At 47.2% G+C, this 23215-nt stretch overlaps 2 protein-coding genes and 1 long non-coding RNA gene across 11 annotated transcripts in view; 1 reads left to right on the top strand and 2 right to left on the bottom strand.

The window, feature by feature from the left end:
* The window catches only part of adcy2b (adenylate cyclase 2b (brain)), a 43745-nt gene extending 41461 nt beyond the window's left edge, over positions 1–2284 (bottom strand). For 2 of the 8 annotated variants that reach the window (XR_013131755.1, XR_013131756.1), the window contains exon 1: positions 1622–2283. Coding sequence is in view for 6 of the 8 variants with exons in the window: in XM_077008463.1 (XP_076864578.1) it covers positions 1622–1987 (366 nt within the window). In the remaining 2 variants the exon portion in view is untranslated. Of the gene's footprint in view, positions 1–1621 lie in introns of all 8 variants that reach the window. The other 6 variants (XM_077008463.1, XM_077008458.1, XM_077008460.1 and 3 more) reach the window with 4 other exon arrangements.
* Positions 1658–6723, top strand: LOC143516692 (uncharacterized). The gene is made up of 2 exons (XR_013131757.1): positions 1658–1795; positions 3107–6723. It is a non-coding gene; the product is annotated as an uncharacterized LOC143516692 (long non-coding RNA).
* A 2037-nt stretch (positions 6724–8760) lies between these two features.
* On the bottom strand, positions 8761–23060 carry tent4a (terminal nucleotidyltransferase 4A). 2 transcript variants are annotated; one of them, XM_077008468.1, is made up of 13 exons: positions 22035–23060; positions 17732–17855; positions 17378–17424; positions 16079–16199; positions 15766–15873; positions 14084–14212; positions 13723–13936; positions 13237–13363; positions 12927–13024; positions 12108–12277; positions 11805–11942; positions 11357–11407; positions 8761–10777 (listed from the first exon to the last, which is right to left on the bottom strand). In XM_077008468.1, the coding sequence occupies exons 1-13, from the start codon at positions 22805–22807 to the stop codon at positions 10631–10633; spliced, it is 2247 nt and encodes a 748-aa protein (XP_076864583.1). In that variant the 5' UTR covers positions 22808–23060; the 3' UTR covers positions 8761–10630. The 2 variants fall into 2 exon arrangements, with proteins under 2 accessions (XP_076864583.1, XP_076864584.1); XM_077008469.1 differs by lacking the exon at positions 11357–11407.
* Between the last annotated feature and the right edge of the window lie 155 nt (positions 23061–23215).

Below are 23215 nucleotides of genomic sequence, written 5' to 3' on the forward strand. Positions count from 1 at the left end.
AAGCCAGTGCAGGCACAATTTCCCCGGAGCTACGGCTAGAGCCACTAGAGCTGGGAAGAGCTAAGTGGCTCTATCCACACCGCCTCTACGGACAAGCTGAGTTCTGAAAAGAAAATGAATTGTGAGTCAGCAGTGAATGAGTGAGAGAGTGTGTGTGTGTGTGTGTGTGTGTGTGTGTGTGTGTGTGTGTGTGTGTGTGTGTGTGTGTGTGTGTGTGTGTGTGTGTGTGTGCGTGTGTGATTTTGTAGAAATTTGGGTCTATGGCCCTGGTCCAAGGTTTGCCTCAGTGTCATTTCAAAAGGATGGAAGGTGTGTGTGTGTGTGTGTGTGTGTGTGTGTGTGTGTGTGTGTGTGTGTGTGTGTGTGTGTGTGTGTGCTTGCGTGTGCGTGTATATGTGTGTGTTTGTGTGGGTGGGTGCGTGGTGGGATAGGGGGATTTGATTGGATCGTTAGAAATCAAATCTCACTTATAAAAGCCCCATCTGGCAGAGTGAAAAATTGTGCCCATCTCTGCCCCATCACTGCTGATAAATATGAAACTCAACCTGCTTTAGAATTCAGTTACACAAAAACATTTCACCATGGAGCAGCCCCGCCTACGTCTGAGACAGACCACACCCACAAATAAGACACAAACGCACAATCCTATAGGTACAATTTACACATACACAAGGGAGAACACAAAACAAAAAGCTTAAATATAGAGGATACTAACATGTTTACATGTACACATCCTGGTTTTTAAACACTTCAACAGAATTGAAGGCTCATTTGTAACAAATACTATGCTGCTAATATTTCACATTTCTCAGCATCTACTCTACTCACACAATAGCACTTTCAAAAGGATTTAAATCGATCCTACGGCAATCCTGGCCTTTTATACGCCCCTTCTTCCTGTTTAAGGCCACTGCACAAGTCAAACAATTACAGCATCTGGGAATAAATATGCCGTACTAGACCTCAGCCTCGAGGAAAAAAAAAAACACAAAACCTCAAGCTCTGTAAAAACAAGATAAGCAGACCAGTCTGCACAGGCAGAGGGGGACTGAAACAGTTTTGAAAATGAATCACTCAAAACTCCAGATGAAGTGAAGTTTGTGTTTTCTGTCTCGTTAGTGAGTTTGTTCAATGGCTACAGCTGGTTTCCTGACATTGTGCCCAGCGTCCCCCTGGAATAACAGCACAGGATAGTGGGGCGGGTAGACGGGTACAGACTGCGTTTCATACACATGTACAGATGCGCAGTCCGGTGTAACAGACACGTATGTAGCACACGGAGCGGCGTACAGAACTGTGAGAGAAGGAGAGATGAAGAGTGAGAGAGATAGAGGAGAAGGGGAGAGAGTCTCTCTCTCTCTCTCTCTCTCTCTCTCAAGCGCACGGGGACAGGCAGAGCTAGATTTCAGCGGTACACTTTTGCGACGACTCTCTTCAACATTTTCAGGAGCTCCGTTCCTTCACACTTGTTAAGAGGAAAACACAAAGGCGAGACAAAAACGAGACAAAGAGAGCAACGAGAACAATGAGAAGTGCGGCAAAGTACTCAGGCAACACGAGAGAGAGAGAGAGAGAGAGAGAGAGGGCAAGAGGAACAGGTAGATGAAAGGATCTCCCTCACCAGTCCCGAGGCGAAGAAGACAGTGAGCAGAGCCAGGCACGCTCCCATGACGATGAGGAGGAGGAAGACGATGAGCGGGTGTTGCTGGCTCATGCGATAATACGACTCGTAGAGCCAGTCGGGAGACTTCAGCCCTGCCGCCGTGAAGCCCATGTCTTCTGCCCCCTCCAGCAGGTAGGCAGCCTGCGCGTGCAACATGGGGGTCGCCTGCAGCCCGGCGCCCTCGTCTTCCTCCTCGTCCTCTTCCTCCTCGTCCTCCTGGTCCTGGTCTCGCTCTTCCTCCTCCGGGTGGGTGCTCAGCTTCGGCGGGACGGCCAGGGGCGCCCCGCGGGACGGCAGGAGAGAGAGAGCGGCTGCCCGCAGCATCCTGCAGCCAACATGATGAAGTGAGAGCAGGAGAGGGAATCAGGCACAGAGCAGGGAGAGGAAGAGAGGGAGGGAGGGAGGGAGGGAGGGAGGAGAATGGAGGGAGAACGGAGGGGCAGAAGAGGGAGGGAGGGAGAGTGAGAGAGCTAGGGTGAGAGAGGAAGCATGAGTGTGTTTTTGAGAGGAAGGAAGAGGGAGAGCGTCAGAAAGAGAGAGAAAGTGTTAAAATGACTCCATGATATGTGTGTGTGTGTGTGTGTGAGAGAGAGAGAGAGAGAAAGGGAGGCAGAAAATCTTCAAGTAGGCAGGGACAGAGGAGAGGAAGAGGCAGAGGGCACGTGAGAAAGAACCATCAGCCCAGCAGCTGTAGCTCACAAGAAAAAAAAACAGATAACTCAGCTCAGAGAAAGAGAGAGAGAGAGAGAGAGAGAGAGAGAGAGAGAGAGAGAGAGAAACAATGGAAAACAAAAGGAAACAAGGAAACAAGCTCAACCTGAGTTTTCTATGTGGAAGAAGGTGTAGAGTTTTGTGTTAAACTCAGCTAAGCTGTTACAAGCGTAATGAAAGTATGGTTACTAATCTGTGTGTTAAGTTAAGCATTACTTTAAGATATATATAAATGTATACATTTTAAATAAGTGCATGCTGGTGTATGGGTAGCACATTATTAAAATGTCATTTAACAGAATCCTGATTGAGATTTCATGCAGTATGTCTCTCTCTGTCTCTCAGAGAGTGGGCGGCATGTCTCAGACTCCTGGTGCAGGTTTCGAGGGTTTTCTAATGATCCATCCTTTAGACGGAGCCGGATGGCTTGTGGGCTCTGAGCTTTTAGCAGAGTTCTGCGCTCTACTCTCAAGGTCAGCTCCGAAGTGCTTACTGAGGGAACCGCGGTAGGAAGGAAGTCCACTGGCCTGCCAAAGGAACTGGGTCACACAGAGTCCTCCGTGGACATGCTGTTAAACACAAACAGATCGCAGGTCCACCAGAGGAGTCCTGGGAGAGGTGTTCCAGTTCGCAACGCCTGCTGCCTTGTGGCATTTTCCAGCTTTCTAATTAGGAACACCTTTCCAATTAGCATATCCGTCTTTTTCTAACACTCATCTGCATATTTTCCAGGAAAGCGTTATCTGTCTGTGCAAAGGCCATCGGTGCAGCTGGTGTTGGCCTGTGTATGCTGGAGTGTACGGTGCTCCTCGAAAGGCCAGAGGATGTTTTCTTGCAGTGATAGTGAGAACGAAGGAGGCCAGCATGTCTAATCATGAGAACAAGTGATCGCTGCCAATTCTGAGCTCAGCGGTCAGTGTCTGAGGTAACGCCGACTGGCAAATACGACGGTATTGCAACATTAAAACAGACTACATTTCATTTAATACTGAACTTTTTTCCCCCATCCATATGTGATGTACAACATTGCTCAAATCTGCTTTGGAGAATTCATTCACCTTGGTGATTTCAGAGCCTATTTTTATGAACAAATACGGGAAGAGGAGGATTAGTGGGTGTAGAGTGTGTGGAAAGGGGGTAATGCTCTCAGTAGTGAGAGATATCAATTTATTTACACCAGGCCTGAAGTCGACCCACAGGTCTGCGGGTTTGTCTCGGCTGATGCACATAAGGGGTTGTGCGGGGAGGGGAGGGGTGAGCACCTGTAGGTGAACTACACAGTGCACTCGGCAAGAAACTGATTATATATGAAAGGTAATTACATTCTGAAGGTAATTACATCACCAAAGATAATAATATCCTAGAGTGACATTCTAGCATCACCATATAAAGCTCTCCATTGATCACATTACTGCAGGACTTGTTTGAGCTCTGACAAAACACACACACACACACACACACACACACACACACACACACACACACACACACACACCAGAGCATTTGAAGCAGGCGTCAAGGAAGCCCCGGCAGCACTAAATTTGGATTTTCGCACTTCAACAAGCATCCTTGGAAGCGATGTTATGTAACCATCCTTTAAATAGGTGGGACGAAGAAGCATATTGCACAGTGCACCATTTCAAACGAGCACTGTGGGACTTCATCAATCTCCATCCATTACGCCAGACCCCTCCGATGGCAGAAACCGCGGCTCTCCGCCGGACCAGGACTCCGGCGAGTCTGCCCACCGAGATGCCCTGATGATCTCATTAGCCGCGCGAATGTGCAGAGCTCCACACGCATACACAGGCACGAGCATGCATGCACACAAAAACACCTAAATTAATGGCCCTGCCACTGTGCGAGAATGACCTTTCCTTTGTGGTGTGAACCTAATCTAATTCAAGTGTTTTAGGTATCATCGCTAGTCGGCCCCAGTAATGGGGATGATGGGCTGGAACCCAGAGTCCCCTAGCTACCATGGCGTAATGCTGTAATCAGGGAGACCGGAAAGCTTTGTATATCAAACAGCCGTCTAAGAGATGAAACAGCAGGAGGGTAGTGGTTTGTCCTACTAAGAGTTTACTCTTCTACACTCTCCCACAGAAAGCTTTCTGTGTGACATCCCATCTTACCTACTGACCCTGTCCTGTCAGTAATAATCTGTATAAAAGCTTCTGCTAGAGTCCCAAACAGGAATTGTCAGGAATTTCTGGTCATAACCAGTCGGTAGCGGTTAGTAGTCACTATGTTGAGGGTGATTAAGAAAAACAGGGCTAGATTATATTTCAAATAGTAATGTTAAGAACCAAACCAAAGTAATGTTTCCCAAACGCAGCTCCATAGTATCAGAAATGGAGTAACTCTAGAAAGTGACAGTTTCCAGAGTGACTGGCGTGTCACGCTCGCGCTCACACACCACTGTATCTAAAACGAATCCACGCGCACTTCGGAGAAGGTGCCGTGAAAGAACATGTTAGCACACCGGCCTCATACACTCCGGACAGTCAACAAAGGAGTGCTAAAGGTGAGAATCATGAGGGAAATGGGAAGGAAAGAGCCAAGATCCGGTGATGGTTGGCCAGGAACCGCGCGCAGTAATGTAACAAACGAGCGGAAAAGTGACTCCGGCAAAGCGCAGTGTGTGTGTGTGTGTGTGTGCGTGCGTGCTGACTGTAGCCAACAAGGTCTCGATCGCTTGTTCACTTTTCTCATGGTGTACAAACGGATTCATAGGATGGGGGGGAAAGTCGATTTAGGAAGACACCATGACATTATGGGCGCGTGCTAAAGTAAAGACCCCCTGTGCACGCGAATGCGAGTGACTTCGAAAACAGATGTGCAGTAATAATACACCGAGAGACGGCTGAGTAGGAAATTAGCCCAGAGAAGAGGTAAGTGTGAACGATTGAAGAACAAGATCCTCCCTCCTGCTGAACCACCGCAGTTTGGACTTGTATTTTGCAATGCACGCGCCTTGAAGTTCACTGGCCACTAATTCCCCACACCAAGTTCCATCAGCCTCGCTCGCGCGCTCAGCTAGGAACCGTGACGCTTGCTTCATCACACATCTAAACTTCAACATTTGAATGTTTATACTGATGGAACTTGTTTTCAAGGGTTTCTACTAAGTTAATACACCTTAACATTTGTCAGTGTGCCTTATACTTCGCTAGGGAGCACGCATACAGAAAAGAAAGTATTGTTTTAATAGATCGTTAGGCACCAAATATTAGACTTGCAATAGACAGGCAAGATAAGCATGTGTTGCATTATTGTATTGTATTTATTGAATAACCACCTATTGCATGTGCACGTGTGTTCTCTACGTGCAGGTTGGTGCCATGGTAACAAGCAGAGAGAGAAACGAGCCCTTCATCAGAATCTCCCGTGAGAAGTGCTTTGGTCCCTGGCTTGTCATATTTTCAGCAGAAGGATGAAGAGGGGTGCAGTTAATTGGAATTTCGCATGACTACTTTTAAAACTTCTTTCGCCCGACTGGCTGAGATTACCCGTGACCACTGCAGCGCACCCGAACCAGAGCTCAGTCTCCCAGCGGAACCACGGAGCGATGACTCTAATGCGGCACCGTTCAAAACATTGTCTCCGTCTTAAAGCAGTGATCTCTTGGGTGCACATGTTGGGGCAACTCAGACCTGTCCATGTTCTGAGTTAATAAGGAGTTCTATAACTGCACGTTGAAGTTCCAAGCAATGTTTTAATTGTAAAGGACTTGCTGAACTTTTTTTTTTTTTACTCCCCAATTGAGCTTTGCCAGAAGATCTTACTAATCACAATAAAGGCTTCGTGTCTTTTTCCAGCTCTTGTCTGCATAATTACAGGAGTTATACTGCAGTGTGTCACTGCATGTGCAGTTAGACAGTACAAACATTGGGCAAAAGGTTTCAAACGCAATGAAGGTGCCCATTACCAACCATCAAAAATCAGTATCATCATTTTCTCTCCACGGCGTTTGTGTGCGTGGCCAGACTGATACACAAGTAATTAATCACGCATTGTTCACCTGCAGACATAATCAAGCACCTAATTGCATTGCTCAGAGATGAAGGTACTAATGATGCTCAGAGACGTCTGGGTCCCTGCAGCTGGGTCCTCTCTGCCAGCAGCTTCAGGCCCCGTCTACAGCACCAGGCCTGGTGAACACATCCGGCCCGGCCCAGAAGAAACGCCCGCGGTACAGCTTACAGAGAGGGCACCACTACCCACACTACTCTTAAAAGATCAAGAGTGTGTTGTAAAGCAAAATCTAATCTACAAATGACACATATGCCTATGACTATAGTTTTTTTTTCCTTCAAATTTACCCATTAAAACATGTTTAAGTCTTTCTCACTTGTCATCGATATGTTACCCCCCCACTTGAAGCAGAGATAAGCAAAAGCAATTTAATGATAAGACTTTACACCGTTCCCCCAACCCCTTTACCCAAGCTGCCCGTCTGTGCATAGTCACAGTGTTAAACTTGAATTTTATTAAAGCAGCACAAGCCAGCCAAACATCCTGAAAGCAGCTTAGTGCAGCTTAGTAGAGCGTCTCCTGTTCCCAACCCAGCTGTTCACGGTGTGTGGGGGCTCACCGGTGCAAGAGGGGAGAGAATTCAAGTAGCAAACCACTAGCAGCAAGTGGGAAATCGAATGCTTGTTTGGCTTAAGAAAATGACCCCCATCATTTTCAATAAAGCAAGACAACGATGAGGAAATATGCAGAGGACATATTTGATACTTTAGTGATTTTCACTAGCACGTCTGCCAATGAGGCAGCAACGCCAATTTTGCATTTGCAAAATCTACCATGTTAACTACAGCATAAAATCACTTATAAACAGGATCCTACTCGAGCTCTTAATCAGGGGGGGAGATGATCCAGGCTCCTCCACAGGTTTGCAGGAGCTCATTACCTCTAGTGGCTTCTAACAGGGCTTTAAGGAGACTGATTCAGTCTCTCCCCTCTCCTCCACCCACTAATCCCACTTCTGTAGGCATCTTCTCTCTCTGACTCCTTCACCGTGTCTCCACGGGGCAGTGGAGACTTCACATTCTCTCTCCTGCTTATGCTCTTTTTCTCTCTCTCTCTTTCTTTCTGTCCTTCCCCCCATCATTTTGTGCCATCTTGACTTCTGTCTGTCTGTATGTGATTATCTCATTATGCTGGAGAGCTGCTTTTGCACATGAAGACAGGCCTGTCTGTCACATTGTTGTATAGGGCTGGGGGGAATCAATCCATATGAATGACACATGTATAGGCTACACAAGATTAAATGGGTGTGATTATCATGACTAAAAAGGGTATAAAAAACCCCCCAAAATCCACAAACCCAAAAATGTTGTATATAAGCTCTCGATTTACACCTAATTAAGTTTAATTACATAAACAGCTTACAATGTCGTTCCTTCAAGGACTAGAAAAGTGCACATGAATATATAAACCACACACAGCTCTTTCTCTCAATCTTTGTTAACGTGGAAATGGCAGCAAATGAGAAAAGGACACAAATGCCTTCATCAAAGCCAACGGTAGTTGAGGGTTTCTAGAATGAACCACGAAAGCCCAAGCGCTCTAGCAACTGGTGAGAGCACAGAGCGAGTGCGCCCTCTAGGGGCAGATTAGCAGAGCCACTCCAGTTGACAGGCTCGTTTCTGAAGTTGTCTACACAAACTGGTAGACAACCAGTACAAATAAATAAATTTGTAATGAGCACAATGGCACATTTACGGTTTTAAGAATTTTATTTAAAAAATAAAATAGAAAAAAAATTACATAAAAATATTGGAGAAACAAAACAAAAAAAAAAAAAACCCAAACCCCCCCCCCCCCCCCCCCAAAAAAAAAAAAAAAAAAAAAAAAAACACTCCTCAATATGACCTCAATTTCGGGGGTGGCCATTTTGAGGGCTTTCTGTATTGAGATTTTAAGAGTGCTTTTGGCCACTGCAAAATTACTGACGTCAGCAAAAGAGATACATTTAAAAATCGGCCACCGACATCTAACAGGGAGCATTGCACTGAATCTAGCAGTATGGGGCCACCGAGGTGAAACCTTAAGAGATTAAAACATACCAACCACTTCCTATCAGCATGTCCTCCTGAGAAACACCTGGTAGAGAGGACAAGCTCCGCTCTGCACGATCTCAAACTGCCTCAGTGTCTGGCCACTGGCAAAGATGCTGGTTGTACCTAAAAGCAGATAACTGCCATCACGGTTATCTTTGCCGTATTGCATTGCTAGAGGTGGGCGAGTCAGAAGTCGTGAGAACACTCCTGCTGCTCAGACTGGGTGTTTGTAGGAGTCTCTGTGGCAGGTATGACCTTGGAAATCACTTCACACACAGGTTTGTGACAGGAAGCCGTTCCACACAGAGGTTTGGAGGCATTCAAAGTCTTTTTTTTTTTTGTTTGTCGTTTTTTTTTTTTTTGGCAGTTGCCACAAACATGGTTTCAGCGTCGTAATTGCACTGACAGAATCCGTCTGACAGAGAGAGGAAAGAGAAAGAGAGAATCTACTGCCAAAACAGTTCGCTTCAAGGCAGCAGTTGGATATTCCAAAGGTTTCAGTCTGTCCCCCCCCGTCCCCCTTACACATTTTTTTGTTTTTTATTTGTTGTTTTTTTTTTTTTGTTGTTTTTTTTTCTTCAATGGATCTTTTCTTGGAACCAGACGGACTTGCATACAGGAACCGTTCTGGTGTACCTTGGCCAGCCCCAGGGGTGCACCAGCTCTGACTCCAGCCTCTCCTCATCGACCTCGGGCTGCCGCAAGACACTAACGAAGACACACCCCACTCCACTACACTTGCATAGTAACAATAACCTGTATGCCTGTAACGCTCCTGGTGAAAGCAATACAGTGTAGTGTGCCATATACCGACAGAAAGTACACAATACAGTACAGGGAGTAAGAGGAAAAACAACATGGCAAGGCAATACAATAGCAGAATTACCTGTAAATGCACATTAAGATTCCGGAAAGGAATCACAGTAAAGTTCCCTCGTGTCGTGTCCTCCGTTCGATTCAGGTGCCCTCGCGGGCCTCCGAGAGGCGCCAGGCGGGCACTTTGCATAACGGGGCACAGCAAGAGGGCCACAGGCAGCCCGAGCTGCGCGGTAAGCTTCTCAGGAGCCCCGCGTCTCTCCTGACCTACTAAAGAGCAGTCTGAAAGGGGAGCGACACGCACGCAGGCTGGGGAGAAGGGGAGACGGCAGGAGTGCCGAGGAGGGCTGCACTAAATCTGCAGAGAAACGGTCTCAAGGAAACGGCGCCATCTGCAGACCGTGATAAAATCATTCCGCAGAATGAAAAGGGGCAAGACGGAGACGTTTCTACCAGAATCCCGTAAGCTGCGCGCGTCTCCACATCCCAGAGCAGGGCTGGGTTCCCACCTCCTTCTCTTAGCTCAGATAAAGCTCAGTGAGGAGATTTTTTTTTTTTGAATTTTTTGGGAAAGGCCAACGCACAACAGAGACTGTAAATGTTGAACAAAATTAAAAAGCAAAAAAATAAAAGCCATTTTTAAAAAGTCTGGGCATAATTAAATACAATTTTTTTGTCTAAAGTGGAAAAAGTTGAAAGAAGGACCTTATTGCACAAATAACTCACTTCTCACACACACACACACACACACACACACACACACACACACACACACACACACACACACACACACACACACACACACACACACACACACACACACACACACAAAACAGGCCCTCACCTCTGATAAACACCTCACCCCTGATGCAACAAATGACACACACAGAGTCTGTTGAAGCTAGCATGTCTTATGGGTAGATGGAGGCCCTTTTGGGCACCCACCACCAAAACACCACCACACGCAACAATGATGACAATGATGAAAACAACAATGACGTCAACAACAACAACAACACAAAACCAATCCAAACGGGTTGTCCTGGTGAACCGAAGCCGGAGAGCCGATGTCGGCACAGTCCTCGTTTTGGAAGCGTGCTCAGAGGCGTCGTCCAACAAACGAAACAGAACGAAACGGAACGCAACAGAAGCGCTATGCGGAGTGTGAGGAGCAGAGAGAAGGTAGCACCACCGTTAGCGCCGCTACGGCACGAGGGGCGGGGCAGGAGCCGCTGGTCTCACGGCCCGCCCCCCGCCCCGCCGGTAGGAGACGGCGCAGAGTTGTCATCGTTTCGAGACGGGAGGACGGGAGTGGGCGGAGTCGGAGAAGGCGAGGAACGTGCTGAGGGGGGCGGAGGGGGCGTGGCCTTTATCTGCTGACGCTGGCGGGGAGACTGTCCCTCTTCCTGCGACGCCAGGTGTTGCGGTTGTACTGGACGTTGGAGCGGGCGGGCAGCAATGGGCTGTGCACCGCGGCCGGGTTGTGGAAGCCCTTCAGAGGGAACTTGGGGCACGCCTGCCATGGACACAGAGAAGGAGCGCCATCAGCACACACACGACAACATCACGCCTGTCCACGTGAGACAACACACACACTACTTCTTAACAAGACATCAGCTGATAAACCAACAACTTACCACTAGAGGGGGTATTTTACCACTAGAGGGGGTATTTTCTCTCAAACGTTCTCATTTTCATTTGAATTTTATGAGCAGTCTAAGCTCAACTGCTACACCACCCAGCCTCTCTCCCCCCCACCACACCACAGCTACACCACCCAGCCTCCCCGCCCCCACCACAACACTCCTCACCCACCCTCCAAAAAATAACAACATCAACTACAGCCATAGTTTGGCCTCACTATGCAAAAGACCGCTTCATGTTTAATATATTTGTAAATAACTAATTATAGTATACATAGGGGACAATCTATGAACAACTGTGTATTATATAAAGCATTATTGGAATCAAATAACACCCAAGACTGGTGTGTGTGTGTGTATGACCAAGTGTGTGCTATATGAGATGTTATTAAAATCAAATATGAAACCTGGTGTGTGTGGGTGTATGTGTGTAGTCTGTCATCCATACACACCTGTCTGCCAGGTATAACGTGGAGAGGAAGACCTGGCATTGAGACTCTGGGCTAAGAAGGAGAAAGCCAGGTTAAAGACTATCAGTGTACATGCCTGCAAGGTCGTTAGAAACAAAACCTTCATCTTCACGATGAGGATGCCCAGTTCATGTTCCTAATCAGAGAGACAGCTAGTCAGTCACTCAGACAGGAGAGTACAGCTTGCAATCTCTCCCAAAAGTACAAAGTCCTTTAGTGAGGCTCATGTGAAGAAAAGCTTCACAATTTAGTCCTCGTTTTTGCAGGCCACAATGGAGTCCAACAATAGGCAGATTTAGCTAAAGCCAAAACCGGAGGGGACACACACACGAGTGCTTTATACTGAGGCCTTTTCAGTGCTCCGTGCTGAACCTGACAGAGAGGGAGGGACTTGGTCCTTGACGGGCAGCTGCTATCTGTCTGGGCTCACCTGGTTGGCAGTTGACATGGTGAGAGGCGTGGTCAGGTTGGCTTTGCTCGGGCCCATCTGCAGCTCGGTGGGCAGCGTGCCCAGTGCCAGGGTGTGCACAGGACCTGAGGGTACTGGGTACGGTGTAGTGTCAGAGTCCTGGACGGACGTGGATGCGCGCGCGCACACACACACACACACACACACACACACACACACACACACACAGGTTAGAATAGAGTAGAAAGGCTTTTAAATGCGAAACATCAGACCAGTGTAAACGGGGCGGGGTGGAGGTGTAAGGGGGCGGGGCTTCATCCTTACATTGTCGCTGCCCGACAGGGAGGAGGCTGAGGAGTGCTGCTGGGGGCTGGACAGAGACATGGGGGAGTCAGCGCTGTTGGGGGACACAGAGTCCCTCTGGGGCAGCTCCTCCACCCCCACACCCAGCAGGGGGTTGGGGTCTGGTTCCACCACCTCTTTATGGGCTGGACCTGCGCACACGCACACAACGTTTTCCATCAAAGAAGTGAACGGTAGAATCGGCAGAGAATTTCTGAAGTTTTAAGAAGTCCCTGTTGTTGCCGTTTTAAAAGGTTACACACACCCCATCCATCTAACTGAAGTTCATTATTGAGAAGTTAAGAGGACTTGTGGAGGGCTTGCTGCTGGGGGAGGGTCACACACCTCTCCCCACCAATCACAGACCAAGGACGCTCTGCAGAGCTCCAATTAGAGTTCCTGAGCTGATCAGTATTCTAATGAACCACCGGGCACCTCCCTTCTGGATGGCACTGCACAGTGTTGCTATAGTGACGCTGAGGCCCACCATGGACGCAGAAGACATACAGAATCCTCCAAAGATTAGATTTCTGTAAAGACCCTTGGTAAGGATGTCCAGGACCCAGGAGAGGGCCATGATTAGAAAAACATTACAAATCCTCATAAAATTATACACTAAATAATACAAAATATTGTAATATTGTATATATAATTGTGTTGCTAGTCATCATGCCGGGGGGTGTGTGTGTGTGTGTGTGTAGCCAGCTCTGAACCCCACTGTACTCTGGGAGATTAGTTGGGGGTAACACTGTGCTCTGTGGTCAGGGCGAGCGGGTGTGCAGGGTGCTACAGACGTCATACCCCCATTCCGCTCCAGCCTCTTCCCTCCCCACTTCTGAGCGATCCACTCCCTGTAGGCAATCACTTCCTGGGTCACCTTAATGATGCGTCCCAGAGTGCTGTGGAGAAGGGGTGACGGGCAGAGCGGAGGCAAAATGGGTCAAATAGCAGATCAGATACCAAACAACACAAATGTCAGGCCAGTTACAAAAGACTGTAATGTATACGGAGTAATTAACCTAACTGGCTGCCCTTTAACGGAGAACACACAGATGGTATAGCAGGCCTGTGTGTGCACGCTCGTATGTGTGTGTGTGTGTGTGTGTCTAACCTGTCGCTGTCTCTGTTGGGATAGGAGTTTGCGAGAGGCGACACTGCGTGGCCAAGTACAATGTAGGCGTAGTCAAACACCTGCTTCACCTGCATGGCTCCATACGAACTCCTGCCTACATCGTTACCTGACACACGAAATGAACAGAATCTCAGGAAACACACTCATCACAGTTCAGATTTCAGAAAAAAACTCCGTCACTCCACTTTCCTATTACAACAACGGGTTAACGGAACGTGCAGGCTGCCCGGCGTTCACATTTACGGCATTTGGCAGTCACCCTTATCCAGAGTGACTTACATTTTTATCTCATTTTTATACAATTTTTGAGTAATTGAGGGTTAAGGGCCTTGCTCAGGGGCACCTCAGTCATGGCCTCAGGTCTGGGGATCGAACCCACGACCCTCCGGTCACAAGACCAGTTCCCTAACCGCCAGGCCATGACTGCCCTACTGCCGGCACTCGAGGGCATCAACGCGGCGGCACCTGGGAGCAGGGGGTCCTCGATGCACAGCATGGACGGCCGGTAGCCGCTGCTCATGGCCTTCATCATGTCCTCCTTGGCCATGTAGGCCCCGCCGTTCTTTATCCGGATGCCCGTCTTCAGGTAGTTGAAGTGCCTGCCGTACAGCTCGAAGAACTCGATGAGCAGGACGCCGAGGTTGGCGTTGGGCGTGCGGGCTTCGATCCGCGGGTGCAGCTGCGGGACAGGGAGGACCTGGAGGCTTACGGCTGCTTCACCGAATAACACCACCCGAGTTCTCACAGAGGGTTGACCACAGTGGTCCTGGCCTGATAGTCAGTCCCCCCCCCCTTGTTTTATTGTCTGGTTTTTTTTTTTGTTTACCTGCAGGAAACTTATGACCATCAGGATGAGACTGTAGGAACTGATGCCTCCTGTGAAGACCTCGTTCAGGTCTCTCTGCAGGAGGAACTGCTTCAGCACGAAGATCAAGTAAGGCAGCACGGTAAACTTCTGCAGGTGAGGAGGAAGCAAAACAAAACAGGTTAAGCTAGGGTTATACTTGACCCCCTCACGACAGGAGCGAGTGTCCGCGTGCCAAAAATGACAATCGCGGTGGCTCCGCCCGTGTGGGAGGGCCTCGCGAGGTTGTGCGCCTCTCGAATTTTGTAACTTCGCACGCACCGCACTTCAGCGCAATGAACAAAGTCGTGTTTGCTGGGTTCATACACCTTTACAAGGTGGAACTCAAGCACTTGTACGTTACTTTCAAGGTCCATTTCAATATTTCCCAGCACGTTAAACTTAATTAAGATAAATATTTATACATATACTCAAAATAATTAACTTTATCACATTATTTAATGGTTGTTTATTTTCAAAACGCCAAATCTTAACGCCTTCATGTTTTCTCATGTTTCACCCTGGAATTACAAGAGACAAGAGAACTGTTCAGTCATAGAGCTATTTGTTGTGAAACAAAGTAGTTACAATTTCAAACATGTTAAAGTACTTTAGCCTAAATTCCAGCACTTTTCAAACCTGGAACACAGCGCAACATTAAAATTCGTCAGGTAATTGTTCATTCCCCTGTTTTTGAGGGATGTTTCTTTATACCATCACATATCGTTTCGGAGAACACTGCAAAGAATGTGACGTGCCAAGTATAAACTCTTCCGCTGTTCGCACAGGTTCGCACGAGATGTGCGGAGTCGCGCTACGGTCACTCGCCAAAGTATAATCCAGACTTTAGAGGCGACGTGCGCCTGCAGAGGCCGGGCTGGTGCAGTGGGATTAGGCAGGATGGGGAGGGAGAGCTAACCCAAGCCTCATTTCACACCAGACAGATCCATCTGTTCAGACAAGCAGGAGGGTTTGGCACCGGGTCTGGGGCACGCGCACCCTGACAGCCAAACGCCGCTTTCAAAAGATACGCAACTCTGAACTTGGCATATGAAGCGGTGCCCCGTGAAAAATTATTTGCCTGCCGATTTGTAAAAAACTATGGAATCATTCCGCGTCAAACGTCCGAAGAAACGTAGCCATCGGGCGGCATTCTTCGGTAGCTACGTGGCTTCCCGCGCGAGGGACATGGTCCCACTTGCCCACACCTGCTCCGGAGCAAGCAGAGGCCTCGCGCTCGACTGTGCGTCCGCTGCGACGGTGCAGTGTTATGATAGGTACGTGAAGGAGATCGGTGACAGCAGCACGATAGCACGACCGTCCCGCCGTTCAACCTTTCAGCTCGCATTCCCTTCCCCACAGGTGTAAAGAAAGCAGGACTCTACACGTCCAGCGCTTCAACAAGCACCTGGCAAAATAAGGTCAAACGATACTCCAGGGGTCGACCGCCAGCCGTCCCATTTTGTACATATTTCTAAGCGCTCTACGCGAGCTATACATATCCTTACCAAATACGTGATTAAAACAATGTGGCAGGCGTGCTAGTGAGTGACTCTCTTTGGGAAGTCTTCGTTCATTATTAATTGGGCATCAAATTCGATGATGAGTTAAGCAATGGCATGCTGAGGGAGAGGCTGCCAAACTGGCTTTCTGAACACATTTACCTTCACGTAGTCTTTGATGAAGCGGGCAGCTTTGACCCCAGTTTCCACGTTGAAACTGATGTCCACTTTGACCTCGGTTTCTTGGTCTGTCAGTTTGATAATTGGTACCTTCAAGGGGGGGAGGAAATGTTATGATTCACAGTGACTGTTATGTGACGGCTAACAGGAGACAGCAAAAAGCATTAGAAGAGCAGGGAAGTTAACCACTCAACAGCGATCGCACATTCGCATTAAAGCACAACTAAAGATCGGAGTTAAAGGGGAGGGTAGTTGTGGGCGTGCTGTGGGGGGCAGGGCCCCAGGGATGTCTCACCGTAGCTTTGTCAAGTACTTTGATGGAGTGTGGCTCTGCCACTCTGTTTTTTCGGAGGGCCTGCTCCAACTGCTGCAACGGGGGTCTCTCCCACTTCCCAAACACCACCAGATCTATATCACTACAAAACATTTCAGAGATGCCAATGGTGGCAAAATAATTAGTAACAGTATTGTCAAATTAACACCCAAAAACTTAAGTTATAAAACAAGTCAAACGAGCACCCAACACCACCACTCTATCCGTTTTACAAACAAGCACAGCGCAGACGTGCCAATCAGACAGAAATTATAGTCCATTGTTAAAAAAAAAAAAAAAACCTTCATGAAAAGTTGTCAGATCCTGTTAAAAATGAAAATACAACAGGTTATTTTTCAGGTTAGTGTTTGTTAATTGTTTCAAAAGAGCTTGCTCAGGGAATGAGCAGGCCTAACCTCTCAATTAATCCAGTAGCTGTGTTCAGCTGCTAAAAATTACACTTCGGCCAATTTAATCAATAGAAAACATCAATTTGAGGATGCAGGTCTGACCCGACTAAGCGTTTTTAAAGCAGTTGTGGTTTATAATTGAAGAAAGGGCGAGTCACATTATTATTTCAATCTTGTCTTATTCACACCTTAAAACTGGGTAAACAACAAAATGAAACCTCATTTTCTATGTTTCTCTTCTAATAAAGCCAGCTGTCTTTCAGGTGGATTCATTTTAAACACTAGCACTATGCCTCACAATACAAAGACACCCTGGTCAGACTGATTACTGTATCAATATTACAAACCATCACTGTCAAGATGTAATGTAGAATGACTTGCAGAGTCATTTAATTACTACATAACAGTTTTTAAACACACTGGCAACTAATTAGAGAAAAGCTGCACAATAAAACCTATAACAAAAAAGTGCAATTCTCCCCAGAACCTCAGAATGTGTTGGGCCCAACGTCAGGTTTTCATCCGTGGATGTTACCATTTTAGACCTTTAAAAGTATTTTGAAAAGCAACACCTGAAGGCATCAAACATTCCCCTGAAAGGCTGGAGTGGGTAAACCGAACATTACGGCAGAGCTGCGTGATGGACCTCTACCGCAGCCTCTGAGATTTATGTGCAGAGTCCATTTTGACTCTTCTTTATCTATACATCTTGGGGCAAAGAGGCTCTGTAGACTGGAATGGCATGTCAGCACAGAGCCACAACATGGTGCTGTAAATCCTTAGTGTGGAGAAATCAAAAACCTCTAGTTTATCTTTGTACATCTGGAATTTGGGAGAGTTGGTAAGCCCATATGCGCACGTGCCGACTCACCTGGTCGGGAGGTAGAGTCCAGTACTGAAGCTGCCAAATATCTGAACCTGATGAGAGAGAGAGATCGAACATAAACCACAAAAAGGAACAAAATACAATCCAGGAAAGCAAACTAGGCCCAAGATCCTGTACCATTTTGACAAGCTCAGCACTGCAAGATCAGTTTGTTTCTTTAAAACAATGACAATTAACAGACACGTTACCATTGATCAGGGACGTCGGTCTGTAATGCTGAAGCCTACCCACCTGGCTCGTAAAAAACCGGCTGTGTTGATGCCTGTGTTGCATGCCGGCTGTGTGCGTGTGTGTGTGTGTGTGTGTGTTGCTCGAGTTGGCAACGACTCATTCACTCACATCAGCATTTGGCCACAGTTCTTTGATGACGGATTCGATTCGATCAACCACCTCCTGTCTCATCGTGGCCTCCTCTGGTCGAGGGCACATCAAGTTGTAGAAGTCTATTATCTCCTCGTGCAGCCTTAGACAGAAGGGCAGGGGGAAACATTAATGTGGGCTACAGCCTGGGGCAGGCCGCTGGACGGGTCTTGCCGGGGACTTGTGGGTATCAGACTTGGGCTGCTGCTATAACATTATTCTTTGGAAACCTCCACAGAGACATGCGAATGCACTGGTGGCCTGTTTTAGGGTGTAAAAAAACACAGGCAAGCTTAAAGAAGGCACACATGAGACGCCAGACAGACGAGCTTAAAGTAGGCACACGTGAGACGCCAGACAGACGAGCTTAAAGAAGGAAGGCACACGTGAGACGCCAGACAGACGAGCTTAAAGAAGGCACACGTGAGACGCCAGACAGACGAGCTTAAAGAAGGCACACGTGAGACACCAGACAGACGAGCTTAAAGAAGGCACACGTGAGACGCCAGACAGACGAGCTTAAAGAAGGCACACGTGAGACGCCAGACAGACGAGCTTAAAGAAGGCACACGTGAGACGCCAGACAGACGAGCTTAAAGAAGGCACACGTGAGACGCCAGACAGGCAGTTAACGTGGGCCCTCATCACGAGCCCCCGACACTAGTGTCATCTACTGGGCAACCTGTTGGAAGTAAAAATGAAAAAGAAACAAGGCAAAATAGAAGGAATGCATTAAACATCATCAGCAAAGACTTCCCTCCACACACACACACACACACACACCTCTTCAGTAGAGCTTTCATTGTTTTGACAGGCTGCATCTGCTGAACTCGCTAGAAACAAGGCAGATGGTTCTTGTTGAACTGTTACTGAGAATTAAAGGATGCCACTGAACACAAAATGGGTGACTTTGTAACCTCCCCCATCCATTCCTGAAAGTGCTTTTGACAGAGTCGTTGCTGACAAACACCCACTTGGTGCGAAATGACTTTTCTAGGCGAAAAGACAGAATGGCTTTTAACGCCGCTCATTGCCAGGTGAACTCCATGGGCAAGTTCATACCGACCGTCAAGTAGACAAGCCACAGAGAGTGAGGAAAAAGCTTTGCACATGAGATCATTTGCCAATCTCCATCACAGTCCAGGCCTGTGCGATACTGACATCACGCCAAATTCGCAGTATGCAAATGGACTACGTCTAATCTCGGACATCCCAGGGGTTCGTTCAACAGTGACTGGTGAATCCGAATATTTACATGATCCAAGCAGCACATCCAACCTTGACACATCAAAGGTTCACCAGCGTTGCAACACATTTCCATGCAAACTGCAAATCACAGTATGTAGAAAATGAATATATATATATTTAAATATCATGTCTGCAAACATAACATGGGTCTTCACTTTCAAAAGGTGCAAATAGTATTTTGGTAGAACCAAAACTGATTTTTTTTTGGTTTTCATCAAGTTTCACAACTCATTGCAGATTTTCATTATTTGTGAGGGCCTGGACGCATACGAGCTGCTTCGAATAGTGGCCCCACACATTAAGTGTTACTCACAAATCACAGTCAATAAGATTACTAATGACATTATGCCCAAGGTAGGACACGGCTAACATTACTTAGCCAAAAAAAAAAACTGGCCAGTATTAACGGTCCTTGGATTCATCAGTGTCAATGGAAACTGCAGTGACAGAGCACCAGTGAGGACTCTTTAATGGTACACAAGAACACCACCTTCCAGAGCCCAATGCTATTTAAAACCAGTGTCCCAGTGTATGGCTCTAAGAGGCACCAATAACATGCATACAGGGTAAGATGATCGCAGCTACTACACCTGTTTAAAATGTTAGAATAAATAAATAACCTTATAGTTTAAGTCACGTTTTAGATAAGCAATGTATAGTTCTGCTGACTGGCAATCAAATAAATCAGCAAGTTAAGCTATCTAAAACTAGTAGGGTCTTCCATTTTATCATCATAAAACGATTACCGTATATTAATCATATCATACAATTTATTGTATGATACATTTTATGTTCTTAATGGTCACTGGAACCTTTTACTTTTACTGATATATTGATTTAATTGCATTTTTCAGTAACGGTAGTTCGTTTTGAAGTTAATTTAGCAAAAGGCTTTTTTTTAAAGCTTCTAGGTACCTGGAAAGGATGTGTAAGCAGAAGTGAAAATCGCAGAGTAACAAGAGAACATATCACATTAGTCTGCCCTGTAACTCGGGAAGCACAGGATATTAATGCTACATATGTGCTTCAGGCAGTGGGTGGAGACCTGCTCCATCAGGGTATTAGCACTTCACCAGACCACAGTTCTGTCTCAACACTGCGACTGCATTATGTGGACACAAATACTACTATGGCAACTATACTGCTACATACAATCTGGTGGTTTCATGATGTGTTTTGCTATACATTAGAACACGTGTGCCGCCTACAGTGGGCAGGGTTACATAGCTCTTACAGATTTGCATTTCTGACCAAAACAACTCATCTTTATTGCATCACGTGATTGCTCTGGGATGTCCGAGATTGGCTAGGGTGCTCAAAACCTAACATTTAAAAATGCGACTTGCTAGTGGTCTCATTTGCATACTGCAGCATCCATCAATATTTTGATCATTTATAAATTAAGCATTGCACAGTCTTGGTCGTACACATGCGCCTTATTGGCTGTGTGACCAGGGAGGGTTGCAATTCCAACTTCATTAATAAATAAACATTAAATGGTCAGCATGTTCCATACTTTCTCAAAGATGACTTTAAATGGTACCGGCTGGTCCTGGAGGGAGGGAAATGTGACGGCTACAGGAATTTAGAACCGGTTTCTTGTCATTGCATTGGAGGAAAAAAAAGTGCTTAAAAACGTTTTTTTTTTACCTTTTCTATAAGGCTGGAAGAGTGGAAACAGGTCTTTCCCTCACTAGGGGATTAAAGCAGGAGTCTCTGCTTCAGACTGTCCCTGCTCTGGGTCCAGGTGTGAGGCTCTAATTTACTGAGCAACACGCCGTTTCTAGACAGTCAGTGCATATTTGGTTTTGAGTGAACGGGCCAGTTGCGAAAATGTACATAGGGTTACATTTTGACTCTCGCTCATTTGCTGTAACAGACCCACAAAACACTGCCATAACTGCTTTACACACAAGCATTAGGAGAACAGAGTATAAACACTGCAGGCAATATACCTACTGTAACTGGATGACGAAAACCCCATGCCGAACCACTTCAAATTACATTTCTACGTGACACACTGATGTCACCACAACTGCTATGATAGGAAGTAAACCTTCATAGGAACAGGCTAGTACAATTCAAAAGAAAATAGAAGAAGAAAAAAAAAAAGTTATCCAGCACCCCAAATACCACCCCCAGACAGTCCTATAACAGCCAAACATTTGTCCTAACTACTATATTTTAAAGAGGATCTCTTATTGCATGTATGCAGGCAGCTCTGGAGATTCATGGCCAGTTCTATATTTCATCATAACAAAAACATTGCAGGTTAATGAAAGAGGATATAATTTTACTTGCTTACCAAAGCTGAATTTAAGTTTCAAGTTGCATGACCTACAACCCTGAATTTTCAACTACATTTTTTTACATTTAGTCCCTTTAGGACTTCGAGTCTCACAGCATGTTCGAATTAAAACAGCCAGCAGTGATTCTACAGTAAAAAGCATTTTTGTCCAATACTAGATACAGCTCCTTGTGTCTGGAAGAGAGGACTTAAAAACACATATTGATTTATTTGTCATTTTATTTAGTGACATGTCGTTTTAGCGGAAACGTTCCGTTAAAGAAAATAGGGCAGGCAGCTTTAACGGCCTCGAAAACATCTTCCTATCCGAGAAGGAATGCAACATAACGGCCATTCCCCGAGTCACCCAGCCCTCACCGGGAGGAATGTTGACGGCTCTACTAGCAAACAAGCTAGGCTAACGAGCCAACTAGGCTAACGACGTCGCGAGCCTCCATTTATCCTCCCGACACCCTGCTTAGCTTGCTAAGCTAGCTGGCTAACTGACTGGAAACGACGGATAACGGTCGATTCTGACAACCTAAACAGCGTTGACATTCACACACTCGGTCTCGGACCACATACACACGACCAATAAAATCACCCCCGGCTCACGATATTAAGACGCTGTGGCGAATTATCATAATTAACGCCCGCTACCCAGTTAGCCTGCTAGCTAACCTAGCTAGGTGGACGGTTAGCCAATTTGAATAGCGACCCTACAGGGGAAGAGAAGCGCCCCCTCACCCGTTAACTCCGGGACTGTACCGCCTCGTCTTCCACGGCGTCCCGGAGCCGACGTGGTTGCCGTTAGTCCAGTTCGAGAGCAGATAGTTTATCCCGTACGTGCTCGCCTTGTTGTCGCTTTTCCTTCGGCCGGGGTGGTGGTGGTTGTGGTTGTTAAAAATCGCGGGGTGGAACGGGTGGCGCTTCGCGCAGTTCTGCTGGGAGTCGTACTGGTCCTGGTGGAGGTGCCGCGAGTGAGGAGGATGGTGGAGGTGGTGGTGGAGGTGGTTGGCGTTATTCATCACGCTCTCGCTGAAATTAAAAAACAAATGGGCCCCTCCGGCGTTTTTGTTCATGTTTCCAGTGAGGCCGGTGCCGTCGTGAGTCCTTATCGCGGGGCAGCCGGACGGCGGACTCCCCGTGCCCGACTCCACCGACGGGGAACCGGAGCCTTTCGTGTCGGGAGACGCGTCCCCGTCGTTCCCGTTGAGGGAAGGTGTCGAGCCCGTGGTAGCGGCGCCGTGTCTGGCGTTAGTGCCGTTGGCATTGCCGTGGTGGTGGTGGCCGCCGGACGGAGGAGCAGCACCGGGGCCACTCACACCTTTACCCGCCGCCGGGGCCGTTACGTTTTTATACACGTCGCACCCCGGCGAACCGACAAAGAAACTGTGGTGATGACCGCGGTGCTGACCGGAACCGGTCCGGATTCCCTGAGACGTTTCCCAGACGTGCATCCATAAAGTGTTCGCGGGTCCCTTCTGTTCCGGCTGAATCCAAGCGACCCTCGGATCCATTCAACGTATCCTGTTATTAACCCCGTCGAGCAAAACCAACACGTCCCGGTTCCGCTCAGAATCAATTCCAACCCCGCAGAACCTGCCAGTAAAATGTTTTTTTTTTTTTTACAGTATTTAGGAAAATAACGAGCGAAACGCCACACCAAAACGACAGGACCAGCCAGTGGTCCCTCTCCCCGCTAGCTGTAAACTGGGCCTATAATACAGTGAGTCCAATATGGCGAGTGCTCCCTCGAACCCCCAAACCCAACACGCATGTCGAAGATTTAAACCCTGCACACACCCCCGTCCCACGGACAGCCAAACGTCTCTACGCCTTCACTACCCAAACCCTCGGTTCTTTTGAGCACAACAATCTTTATTTTTTACGTTTAACAATATGGGATGCATGCACAGAGGCAGTGT

The sequence above is a fragment of the Brachyhypopomus gauderio genome, chromosome 6 (assembly GCF_052324685.1).
Source record: "Brachyhypopomus gauderio isolate BG-103 chromosome 6, BGAUD_0.2, whole genome shotgun sequence".
NCBI classification, from domain to species: Eukaryota; Metazoa; Chordata; class Actinopteri; order Gymnotiformes; family Hypopomidae; genus Brachyhypopomus; species Brachyhypopomus gauderio.